At 48.2% G+C, this 13,327-nt stretch overlaps 1 protein-coding gene across 1 annotated transcript in view; it reads left to right on the top strand.

Moving 5' to 3' along the window:
* The window catches only part of COTL1 (coactosin like F-actin binding protein 1), a 33,122-nt gene that overhangs the window by 10,331 nt on the left and 9,464 nt on the right, over positions 1–13,327 (top strand). The window contains exon 3 of the mRNA XM_005292296.5: positions 6,330–6,487. Within this exon, the coding sequence (XP_005292353.1) occupies positions 6,330–6,487 (158 nt within the window). The remainder of the gene's footprint in view (positions 1–6,329; positions 6,488–13,327) is intronic.

Raw genomic sequence — 13,327 nt, 5'->3', positions numbered from 1 at the left:
TGTGCAACTACGGTAGTATACTCACATTGTGATGTCCTGGTAAAATGTAACAAGATGGTATGGTTGCTACAAAAAGTATAGGAAAAGGAATCTGTTCATCCAAGATTCAATTGAACACGTAATGAAAAATTTTGACTTTCTCCACATATGCCTCTTTCTTTGAGGATGAAGTAAGCCAATGTTTTCCAAGTAAAATATGAATAAAGCCAGATGGAAAGCAATCAGAACCAGGACACTTTTGAGGAAATCTGCCACGTTTTCTCTAGAACTAGCTCTGTAGGGCCACAGTATTCATAACACATGGTATGTCAGGACAAAGTCTTCTATCAGACTTTTTTCCTTGCAGTTCCTAGGTACAGTAATGCTGGGTGAGTAAAGCTAGGAGTGGTGACCTTATCTAAGAATATGATTGGTTTTGCCAGTTTTTTACAGCAATGGGACTAATGTTGTTATAAGGCTTTTTGCAGTTAATATACCTTTCTCGATTCTAGTCAGTGTGAAATGTTGCAGCTTTGTAGTCTGGAGGGGAAACTTTTTTGTGTGTCAATTGTATTAAAATACTTGGGTGGATCAGAATAGATCCTGTCATCAAGGAAATCACTCAGGGTGGGGGAGGGGGAGAAACTCTATCTACTGATAATCTCCTTCTCCCAAGTTCATTCCTTACTTAAGTGACCTTATTGTTGAGGTGTTCGTTGCATTATTACTTCATTATTTACATAGCGTCTACCCCACCCTTGGCATGTACAACTGTAAGGTAGACCTAGTAACCCTAATGCGCTCTGGTTGGAGCTTGTGAAATCTTCCCAACCGTAGCCATTGTCTGTGCTAGGTCCAGGTCTATGAATAATGCTTTTATTTTCTTCAGGCTGTACTGATATTCAAGGGTTAGTGGTTAGGAAGATGGCTGCATGGAAGCAGGGCAAGAGTCCCTCTTTCAGAGGGAATGTGCCATCTCTATTATAATTTGTTTAAAAAACACTGCAGACATCAACGTCCATCTTCTAAAGCCAATTTAAATGGTTCTTGGAGAGGGGGAGGAGGAAATTAAAGTGTCTTGGGTTTTTTCAGTTGGGGAGGGGGAGAGGACCAGCATTAACTAAGGCTCTGACTACTTCTACATAAGAACGGCCATATTGCATCAGAGCAATGGTCCATCTAGCCCAGTATCCCGTCTCCTGACAGTGGCCAGTGCCATATGCTTCAGAGGGAATGAACAGACCAGTGCAATTTCAAGTGATCCATCCCCTGTCGTCCAGTCCCAGCTTCTGTCAACTGGAGGTTTAGGGACACCTGGGGCATGGGGCTGTGTCCCTGATCATCTTGCTAATAGCCATGGATGATTATCACCCATGGATTTATCTAATTCTTTTTGAACCCAGTTACACTTTTGGGCTTCACAACATCCCCTGACAGTGAGTTCCACAGGTTGACTGCATTGTGTGAAGTACTACTTTCTTTTTGTTTGCTCTAATGCAGAGAAATGATTTGGCAGGATAGCACTGGTTAACTCTGGAAGAGGAAATCATGAATATACAAGAACTTAAGCTTGGATCCTGTTTCACTGACAATTTGTCACTGTGAACATGCTTCAGGACTATTTGTGAAACTCAACCAGTTCTGCTCCGGGATTCTGACTGCACACTCTGAACTCTGCCAGAAAGATCTGCTTCTCTTGTTGGCGAACTGTTGGCAATTATACCAGCTTTTTCTTCTGTGTCTAACCTTTGCACTTCTTAAATACAATGAGTATGTCTACACAGCAATTAAACACCCACGGCTGGCTTGGGTCAGCTGGCTCGCGCTGCGGGGCTGTAAAATTGCGGTGTGGACGTCCAGGCTAGGATTGGAGTCTGGGCTCTCGAACCCTGGGACAGACGGGGGAGGGTCCTGTCTGAGCCCGCAGCAGCGGATGTGCGCCAGCCACGGGTGTTCAGTTGCTGTGTAGAGATACCCAGAGGCATTACGTGACATTTGTTGGCTTTCAAAGGCTTCTTGCATTGGCTTTGGCACTTATTTTCTGTGGAGCAGGGGCAGGGCAAATGGTACAGAGCCTTTTATGTTTCTATAAGGCTCCTTGGTGATGCCCTAGAGCAATATATATGGTATACGGGAAAATTTTATTATGGATCTAGATGAGGGTGGTGTGAATTAACATTCGACTTCCCACTTGGCATCCTGGATGTCTCACATGGTAGTTGGGACAGCATAGGAATAAAACATGCGGAATTGGTTACAGTAAACTTAAGTAGGACCAGGTGTAACAGACTCCTTTTCCAAAAAGCAAGTGCTCTGATTCATGGTTCTTTCCTGTGTCCTCTTGTTGCACTAAAAGGACACCAAGTGACCTATTAAACCGATGAAGCAGCTGTGATTAGGTGTATTCTGTGCTCGCTTGACTGTCCATCTGCTCTGCTTCTCTGGAAGATCAAGGCTGATGTAGGTTTCAGTATCTTGTGTGCTCACAAGAAAAGACTGGAAGGGGGTGGTACTATGTGTGTGCCTGTGATTGCAAATGCACCCAACAGCTTGGGTTGGTGAATCACCCTGCAGAGAAGGAACGCAGAATCTGTCAGACTCCAGAGACGAGATGCTTGTACGCAGATGGTCACTAAATAAATAACCTTAGTTTTGGCCTAACAGAGCAGAAGCCAGGCCCTGAAACAAGGACTATGGTGATCTTAAAATCTAAGGGCCTGATGCTCTGTTCTCGTCTGTCTGTCGGTGGAGGGGAATGAAAGAGGACTCATCCTGGAAGTGGGTGCAGAAATGCCTCTGCTGCTGGCTACCCTTCTTAGTGGCCATGTGCATTGAGTGAGTCACAGATGGTGGTGGAGGGAAGCTAGCTGGAGGCAGGGGGGGTGGGAGGGGGAGGAGCAGCCATGCCCTGTGGCATGCTCCCTTCCTGACTCAGTGGACCTCCATCAGGAACTCCTAGGGGATAGCTAATACAGCTAAACAACACTTCGATGGCCCTGTTGTGCCACTACCGGGGTTGTTTATGCCTGGGCAGTACAACATGTTGCTGTGGAGAGGAGAGCAAGCCACTCTAAAGATTCCAGGATGGACCCACACACTTGGTGTCCACTTCCCCATACATCGGCAGGTTGTGCCCATTCTTTCAGGCTGCAAACCCCTTCCCCTTGGGCAGAGACAACGTGCATACCAATCCTTTCAATCAGGAGTTAGGGAAGGTTCTAGAAGCTCTCCAGGGAAGCAGAGAGAGTGTGTCCATTTTTTTCTCTTGTGATTTCCTCCCTCCCTCCCCCCCCCCCCCCCCCATTAGTCTTGCAGTACACATGGTGTCTTCTCAAAGCACCAGCATCCGGAATTGTGAGAGTTGTGGCTGTAATTAATAAAGAAAATTAAGCTTCTAGTCTTCGTTCTCCAGCTTTTCTCTGCAGCCACCTGATGCCTAAAGGCTCTCAAATGAGAAGGTAAAAATGGACTCAATTTACTGTTTATAAATCTCATGGATTTTTAACCCAGTCATGATTTTTGGGTGGCCTGACTGTTCATTTTTGAAACCTTGGGGTTGAAAACCTTGTTTTCCTTATTCCAGAAAAAGTGCCTTGTTCCAGATCATGGGGGAGAAGTGTCTTTCTGTGATTCTTTGCCATGGCCAAGTGAAGGAGCGGAGGAAACAAAGGTGTTTCTATGAGACCCTTTTGAAGTTTTTCCCCTCCTGTGGGTTTTTCAGGAGCAGGGAGTGATCTGTCTGCAGGTCATGTAGATCAGACACTTAACTGGAACATCCACAGGTCTCTGACTTTGGATTACTCTCAGCAGGGCAGCGCCTTTGTAGATTATCCCAATTTCGTTATGTGGATCTGCAGAAGTTTCAGGGACAGTAGGAAATAGTAATAAAGAGTTTGAGAGCTCTCAGTAGAGAGCACTGGTGGTCTAAATGTATCCAGCACATGCTTTTCAGCATGAGGTGCCCTACCACAGTATTAGGGTTACCATATCTATTAAATAAAAAAAGAGGACCCTCCACGGGCCCTGGTCCCGCCCATTTCCCCACCCCAGCCCCGCCCCAACTCCGCCCCCTCCTCCCTCCCACTCCCAGCCACGGGGAAAGGGCTGCCCAAGCGCTACCGGCTTCACGGTTTGCCGGGCAGCCCCCAGACCCTGCGCCCCCGGCCGGCGCTTGCCCAGCACAGCTGGAGCCCGGGAGGAGAAGCGCCCAGCCGGGGGCGCAGGGTCTGGAGGCTGCCCGGCAAACCGTGAAGCCGGTAGCGCTTGGGCTTCGGGCAGCCTCCTTGCCTCCGGACCCTGTGCCCCCGGCCGGGCACTTCCCCTCCCAGGCTCCAGCGGCGCAGGGTCCGGAGGCATGGGGGCTGCCCAAAGCCCGTAGCGCTTGGCTCTTAAACAGAGCCGAAGAGTCGGGGAGGAGCAGAGCCGCCGCGGCTGGAGGGCTACCAGCTTTGGGCAGCCCCCGTGCTACCAGCTTTGGGCAGCCCCCGTGCCTCCGGACCCTGTGCCGCTGGAGCCTGGGAGGGGAAGTGCCCGGCTGGGGTCCGGAGGCAAGGGGGCTGCCTGAAGCCCGTAGCGCTCGGGCAGCTCGGCTCTTAAACAAAGCCGAAGAGTCAGGGGAGGAGCAGAGCTGCCATTTTCCCGGACATGTTCGGCTTTTTGGCAGTTTCCCCCGGACGGGGGTTTGAGTGCCGAAAAGCCGGACATGTCTGGGGAAAAAGAGGCTGTATGGTAACCCTACACAGTATAAGCGTAATCACTAACCCAGACCTTAAAGCAGGGGTCTCAAACTCAAATGACCACGAGGGCCACATGAGGACTAGTACATTGGCCCGAGGGCCGCATTTACTGACACCTCCCCCCCGCCGCCCTCGGCCCCGCCCCCACTCCACTCCTTCCATGAGGCCCCGCCTCTTCCAACCCCTTCCCTGAAATCCCCACCCCAACTCTGCCCCCTCCCTGCCCCCAGGTGTGTGGTGGGGGCTCAGGGCAGGGAGTTGGGGTGTAGGGTGGAGGAGGGGTGAGGGGTGCGGCAGGGGGTTGGGGTGCGGGGTGCAGCGGGGGGGTCAGGGTGCAGCAGGGGGTCGGGGTGCAGCAGGGCAGTGGGTTGGGGTGCAGGAGGGGCTCAGGGGGTGTGTTCTGGCCCGATGCACACCTGGGGGCAGGGCAGGTTCCCTGCCCCTGCCCCTGTGCTGCTCCGGGAAGCCGACGGAACCTGGGTGGTGTGTGGCTGTTGCTCCAGGCACCGTCCCCAGCAGCTCCTATTGGCCGTGAATGGGAAACCGCGGCCTGCCCTGCCCCCTGTGCGTGTCGGGCCGGAGCCGCTCTAGGTAAACGCTGGGGGAGGGTAGGGGGGCCGTGAGGAGCTCGCGGGCCGCAGAAAATAACCCCGCGGGCCGCATACAGCCCCCGGGCTGTGAGTTTGAGAACCCTGCCTTAAAGGGTTAATGCAGCCACCAATTAACCCTGACACATTAATGGGAGCAGGGGAAATCTGAAGGTTTGCCTGGGAACATCTCCCTGCGAGTTGGAGCCTGCCCACAGGTCTGTGTATGGAGACTGGTGGTTGTAGTTGCTGTCTTTGTCTTGTTACGACCCTGTGTTTTGTTATTGTTCTGTTTGGACTCTTTGTAAGTTCCCCCGGGAAGAAGGGATCACAACTGACTGAAGGCTGCCTGACTGTCTTATTTTGTGGGCTGGGAAATCGGCACACCAGCCCACTGATGTGTCTAGCCCTCAGCAACTACTGGTCTTGGTTTTTGTTCAGTGAGCTGTTTCTTTGGTCTATATGGTATGGTTCTTTTGGTTGCTGTGCAGTGCAGTCACTGTTACATAACTTGTGGTCTTGACTAGTCTTTCTCATTGCTTATCCAATCAGGCTTGGGTGTGCATCTGGTCATAAGCCTCCTGTCCTGCAAACTGCCTTGCACAGGTGGATTCCTACCTTCCCAGAGCAGCTTGCAGCATAGGGGCCAGTGATCAATGTCTTCGCTTTCCTGCATGCTGAAGATTAAATGCATCATCCAGGTCAGCTGTGTGGACTCGAAAGACCTGGCCAATTGTGAGTGTGTTCCTCCAGCGTAGCAGCTGGCATGGTACAGCTGTGCCAGTCAGGTAACTCCTAATCAGTGAGTGTGCAATAGCGAAAGGCAGATCTAATATGGGAAAAAGATATCCTACACATGTGCGTACGTGTGTGTACACATCTTCTGAATTACCAACACAACACTATTAGAATAGAGATCAGGAGACTACCTGGCTATGCTCAGAATCGACTGAGATGAATTCTTTAGTGAGGTAATATTTTGTCTCCCTTCTAATGACTTCTCCTTTTTGTTTCTTTGTTTTTATAGATGATATCAGGTTGTTTGGATTTGTCCGATTTACCACTGGGGATGCCATGAGCAAGCGAGTCAAGTTTGCCCTCATCACTTGGATCGGAGAGAACGTTAGCGGCCTGCAGAGAGCCAAAACCGGGACTGACAAAACTCTGGTCAAAGAAGTAGTACAGGTAATGCCACCTTTCTGACCTGCACTGCTTCTAGCCTTTTGAGAGCATGGGGTGGGAAGAGGGAAATTTGGTCATCCTTAGAAAACTATTCTCTTTTTAAAGCTTTAACTTTCCACCCTCCTTACCATCACCAAGACTCAATCTGCCCTTTGCATGCTCAGTTAAAAATTAGCTCCTTTGGACTCTCAGCTGTCACCAACACTTATGGCTGTAAGGAGAGCAATAAAAGTATGCATTCCAGTCCTTGCCTGGGTAAGCATATCTCTTAGCCCCTGTTCTTTCTCTGTCTGATATAAAAACCGCTTAATATTGAGGCATGTATAGCAGCGCACTGGTAGTTTAAATTAGATAAAGAGAATAGGAAAGAGACTGCCGTGCTAATTGTTTCAGTGATTTTTATTTTATTTTAGACCACAGAAGGCTCCAGGTTATCTCACTCTACAGAGACAATAGACTGCAAGGCTGGGCTTGCAATCGGTATTAATTAACAAGCAACTTTTAATAGTTAACTAGATTTGAATAGTTTCCCGGTTGGCATTGGGTGTAACAGGAACATGGAGATGTGTGCTTAGTACACACATCTCAGAAAGTTTCCCCAGTGGAATTAGTCTGTCCAAGCACAACCTATAATTTAACCATTTAGCGCATGCCTAGGACATTCTGACACAGCATTGTGTTCTCACAAAATTCAAGTTCAATGGACCTTAGTAGACTTAAATCAAGGAGTAGGGGAACTTCAGCTGTTAGAGAACTGCATTGTGGAATGCTGTGACTAAAATATCAGATCCTCTCATCTAAAATAGATAGAAGCAGAGAGGGCACTGGACTGGGAGTCAGGAGACCGGGGTTCTATTCCCAGCTCTTCCACTGGCCTACAGAGTAATCCTGGGCAAGTCATGTCTCTGCTCCGTGCCTCAGTTTCCCCATTTGTAAAATGGGAATGATGATACTGACCTCCTTAGTAAAGGGCTTTGAAATCTATTGCTGAAAGCACTGTGTCAGAACTAGGTGTTAAAATAGTCTTAGAGTTTAAGGCAAGAAGGGACCACCAAAAAACGTTCCTACCGCTGTTGTACGCAAGGGTATCCTAGCCAACAGCAGCACAACTATGACTGAATAGATTTACAGTTCAGCATTTGCTTCTGCTGAAGAAATGGTTATGGTGGGACCCATCTTTATAAACCAGTTCCCTAAATGTACTGCCTCTTTCTAGTGCCTCAGAATACCCTTTCTCATTGAGCTGTCAGAACAGGCTGAATATTGAAAATCATAGAAGAGATCGGACGGGACCTCAAACAGGTCATCTAGTCCAGTCCTCTGCACTCAAGGCAGAACTAAGTAATAACTAGACCATGCCTGACAGGTGTTTGTCCAACCTGTTCTTAAAAATCTCCAATGACTGAGATTTCACAACTTCCCTATGCAATTTGTTCCAGTGCTTAACTACCCTGACAGTTATTCTAGCTGAAAACTTCCTATCAAAGCTTTACGTCAAAGCCAAGAGTGGTTAACTCTCCAATAGCCTATTAAATCAAACAGGCTATTAAACAGGCAACCAATCAAGTTCAAATGACATGTAACAGGAAGTTATGGGCTGTTGTATGGGTCAGTTGTCCGCATTATAGTTTTGCCTAATGTCCAGTTTAAACTGCCCGTGCTGCAATTTAAGCCCATTGCTTATTGTCCTATCCTCAGAGGTTAATGAGAACAGTTTTTCATCCTCCTCCTTGTAACAACCTTGTCCCATAGTATTTGTCTACATTGAGAAAGCTCTTTGAGAGCGGAGTGTGCAGGATGAAAATGAAGGTCCCTTCCGTTTACTGTGTAATGTTTGTTGACTTAATGATTTTAACCTACAAATGACTCAAAAATGGGGCAGGCCTGCTGAAATTCAAACGCCTTCCTAGGAAATACCCATTTATGCTGCACCTCCCAACATGGGAACTACAGTGAAGGATTCATGCTGAAACAGAAGGTTGACCCCTATCAATGGTAGCGATGAAGCAAAGCTTTATTAATATGAAATTGGTTGCAAGCAGAAATATTAGTCTATTTATTTATATATTTTTTTGCCAAGAAAGCACAAGTTTTACCCAGTTTTGGTTCCCTGGGTGAGATAACAGGAGCTCTAGAAAGAGAAATAACATTAAAAAAAAAAACCCAGCTGTGTGAGCTGCTCACTATTTTGTGGCTTCTCTTGCATCCCGGCCCCCTATGTACACTTAGTTGTGTATTCTACCCATACTTAACACAGGGGATGCCTTCAGAATTAACAGTATGGCACAAGGTGTTTTTTGTATAGCAGATAACAGCTTTGAGTTTTGAATGATCAGAACAAGTCTCTGGGTTTCAAACAGTCAGTAGACCCTGGAGTAAAACGTGAAGGGCACTTGCTGTGGTAGAATATTTGTGAAAGTCCACCTTCCTCTCTCTAAGACCCAAGTTCCAATGAGAAGGAGTCCTGCTTGGGTATTCTTGGAGAGTCGCAGGAGGGTTAGACTAGATGACCCTTGCAGTACCTTTTAATCCTATGATTAACAGAGGCATAGCATGCGAGTCACGGGAGGTGATAGTACTGCTCTACTCGGAGCTGGTTAGGCCTCGGTTGGAGTACTACGTCCAGATTTGGTAACCAAAGTGTAGAAAGGATGTAGAGAGACTGGAAAGGATCCAGAGGCAAGCAACAAAGCTGATCCAAGGGATGGAATGTAAGTCATATGAGCAAAGGCTGAAGGAACGGGCTATGTTTAGTTTGGAAAAGAGGAGATTAAGAGGGGACATGATAGAGGTCTTCAAATACTTGAAATGCCGCCATAAAAAAGATGGAGAAAAGTGGTTCTCTTTTGCCACACAGGGCAAGACAAGAGGCAATGGGTTCAAACTACAGCAGAGCAGATTTCAATCTCTGGAAAAACTTCCTAACTGTAAGAACAGTAGGACAAGGGGAACAGACTGCTTGGGAGATTGTGGAAGCTCCTTCACTGGAGGTTTTCAAAAGGAGGCTGGATAGCCTGTCTTGGATGCTTTAGACACAACAAATCCTGCGTCTTGGCAGGTCCCTTCTAACTCTATGGTTCTATGATACACTATAGATGCATTTACAAGCAACGGGCTGAGCACTGTTCAAAGCTGAACAAATGCCAATAGGCACCGTGCTTCTGTCGAGATTCTAAAAGCAAGTGGAACTGGCCTGCCCTTTCTTTGTGCTTTGCATTCTTTTGGGTTCCTCTCCTGGAAGTGGCTGCAGTTGCTCTGTATTTTATGAAGTGGTATTTCAAGAATTGTAAAATTACTGGGCCAGATCCTCAACTGATGGAAATCAGCGCATTTGCATTGACTTCAGTGGAGCTGAAATCCCTCATCTTAAACTATGGCAAAAGGTCCAGACACTCTGTGCTTATTATACTGGAGGAGTTCAAGTAAACCTTGGGTGGGTCCTTTGTCAGGCTATTCAATTTCCACCCCCATCCCTCTGCCACAGCTGGAAAGCCAACATTCAGGTCTGTGACTTGCCCCAAACCCTTCTGCAAGGTCAGCTGAGGATGGGTTTGGAGTAGGGGTGGATGGCATGCAGACATGCACCCAGAGTGGGTGCCTTTTAACATGCTATTAAGGGGCGAGTGGAGACTCCTGCGGTATAGCTTGTTGGAGTTCAAATTAACTTGATGGAGCTCTGTCAGCATACTCCATCTCATGCTGCACACCTTGTGGTGTGGGAATGGCTGGGTAATTCATGGGGACTTCTGAATCTAAAAGCATAAATCTCTAGCACTTAAGCCGGCGGACCAAGTCCAATCAATTAGGAGCAGTAACAGCCTCAAACCTATGTATGTAGTCCAACCACGAGAGGGGGACAAAGATTTACACCGGACTAGTGTGGATTACACACTCCCCTGGCTGAAGGGGCTCACCCCAAATTTCAGAGATCCATAGCGGTTCAAATCCTACCGTAGGCCACCATTTATAATAGCAAAGATCGAACACAGGACACTTGGTGCTTTTTGATGCAAAGGTCCCATTGATAAAGCTGACCCAGGCTGGGTGGATATGTGGCTGCAGGTTTGGCAGCCTGATTGAGTAGGCCCCACTTGTTCACTTAAAATTATACACTAGTGTTGCACTTTAAACTTTTTGTGTCACTTAAAAAGCCAAGCCCTCTCCTAGATTTACCTGCTTTAATAATTGAGTTCTGTCTCTTGGTGCTCAAATACACATCCAACCTATTGGCTGTCTCCGTTTCTGTAACGATTGTTTTGACCTGCCTTGCTCAGGAGCACCCAGGAAATGTGGAAAGGTACAGCGTGCGCTAGGGCAGTGGTTCTCAAACTAGGGCCGCCGCTTGTGTAGGGAAAGCCCCTGGCGGGCCGGGCCTGTTGGGCTGAACCTGCGGACGCGGCAGGTAAACAATCGCGGCTCCCAGTGGCCGCGGTTCGCTGCTCCGGGCCAATGGGGGCTGAAGGAAGTGGCAGCCAGTACATCCCTCGGCCTGTGCTGCTTCCCACAGCTTCCATTGGCCTGGAGCAGCGAACCACAGCCACTGGGAGCTGCAATCGGCCAAACCGGCAGACGCGGCAGGTAAACAAACTGGCCCGGCCGGCCAGGGGCTTTCCCTGAACAAGCAGCGGCCCTAGTTTGAGAACCACTGACCTAGGGTAGTTGATGCTGTTTCGAGCTGTTTATGTTTCGAGCTGTTCTGAGGGCCATGAGTCTTCACTCTGTTTCCTCCATGATGAAATTTGGCACACATGGCCTTAGCACAGGAGGGCTGTCTTTTTACCTTAAAAAGGGGGGGGAAAGAAGAGGGGGGAAAAAAAGGCTCCATTTGGGTTTTAAAATGGGCAACTGTGCTGATGACTAATGACCGCCCTGTGCACCGTGGTCCTAACAGTGCCTTGCCCCACACCTCTGGAAGCCAGGCTGTCAAATGCTGCCATGCTGATTTTACACCCACTTTGCACTCTCCTTTGAGCTGGTATAGATGACTCCATGAGATGCAGGGCCGTGAATGATCAGGTCCAGCCTCTCTCTGATTGCTGCTGCAATGTCCACACATGTGCTACTTGCCTTGGCTCGCCTATCTGCTCTTGTTTGCAAAAGGGGTGTCCAAAGAGAGCAGGAGGCTGGTAGTACCAGCCTTTCTCTCCTGGCCTCCTCCCTTTCTGCAGATTGTAGAGATTCATTTAAAAAAAGTCTTAGTTCTCCTTGCTGCAGGGGAAACTCCTTTTTTTCCTCTTCCTTCATCTATGTTATTCTCATCTTAACTTAGGGTTTTAAGCTCCTCAGAGTAGGAAATCTTTGTTCTGTAAACACCAAGCTCTTCCATGGCTCTGTATAAATAAAGGGATTCCCAGTCCCTGGTTGGATGCATGCCTGGTACGAATGCTCACATTTGCTAGTTCAACATTTACCTTCTGGAAACCTTGACTATTCACGGTTTCCTCCAGCATTCCTGCCCAGAAAGTCATATGCTCTGTTGTCTGTCTAAAGCAAATTTGGGTGGAAAGCCGCTCGATTTTTATGAACAAATATTCATGGAATTCCTTTGGATGAGGAAATTGCTGGGGTTTGAAGACAAACTTGTTGAGTTCTGTTTTGCATTTAACAATCAATTCGTTTTTTTGAAGTGGGGAGGGGAAAGACGCCTGGCTACTCTGCACTGCACCAGCTGTGCAAAGCATCCCTACAAGCTGGTGGAATGGCCACTACTGGGTCACTTCCACCCAGGGACTTCATCTGTGCTGTAATGACTGCTGGAAGCCCACTCCAGCATAGGGTGATCAACCTCTGGCATAGAGCCACTGTTGCTCCATATCTATTCCCCGTGGGGGCCATAGGGGATGTTGCTGGATAAGAGGCTCCACTGATCCCTTAGTTGCTGTGTTGCCTGCCTGGGACTGTTGACAGCTCATCGAATATCAGGGTTGGAAGGGACCTCAGGAGGTCATCTAGTCCAACCCCCTGCTCAAAGCAGGACCAATCCCCAACTAAATCATCCCAGCTAGGGCTTTGTCAAGCCGGGCCTTAAAAACCTCCAAGGAAGGAGATTCCACCTCCTCCCTAGGTAACCCATTCCAGCTCTTCACCACCCTCCTAGTGAAATAGTGTTTCCTAATATCCAACCTAGACCTCCCCCACTGCAACTTGAGACCATTGCTCCTTGTTCTGTCATCTGCCACCACTGAGAACAGCCAAGCTCCATCCTCTTTGGAACCCCCTTTCAGGTAGTTGAAAGCAGATATCAAATCCCCCCTCATTCTTCTCTTCTGGAGACTAAACAATCCCAATTCCCTCAGCCTCTCCTCATAAGTCATGTGCTCCAGCCCCCTAATCATTTTTGTTGCCCTCTGCTGGACTCTTTCCAATTTTTCCAATGTAGTGTGGGGCCCAAAACTGGACACAGTACTCCAGATGAGGCCTCACCAATGTCGAATAAAGGGGAACGATCACGAATGAAGGTAACCTTCAGGCAGCTTTCACTTCTGTTGTATGGCCAGACTGGCACACAGCTAGGGCAGTACAAAGGTGTCTTAAGGACACTTTTACTCACACACTTCCTTGTGCTGTGTCCTCCTGGGCTAAGAAGATCTGGGCCTTAAATGTTCACTGTCCTCTTGGGTATGACTAATTCATCTTCTCTTCATTGCTTCTACTGTTGGGGAAACTGAAATGGCTAAAATACTGAAAACAAGATCTGAGGTCACGCTCTCTAAATTGCAAATGAAGTTGTCTTTAGATCAGACCGTGTCTGCTGCTAAAGTGGAGGTGAGGGGTGATGAAAATGCACTGATGTGGTAAGCGAAGAAAGGCTGCTGACTGTAATTTACCATGATTCATAGAACG

The sequence above is a fragment of the Chrysemys picta genome, chromosome 14 (assembly GCF_011386835.1).
Source record: "Chrysemys picta bellii isolate R12L10 chromosome 14, ASM1138683v2, whole genome shotgun sequence".
NCBI lineage: Eukaryota > Metazoa > Chordata > Testudines > Emydidae > Chrysemys > Chrysemys picta.
This window is presented reverse-complemented; position numbering and strand designations above follow the sequence as displayed.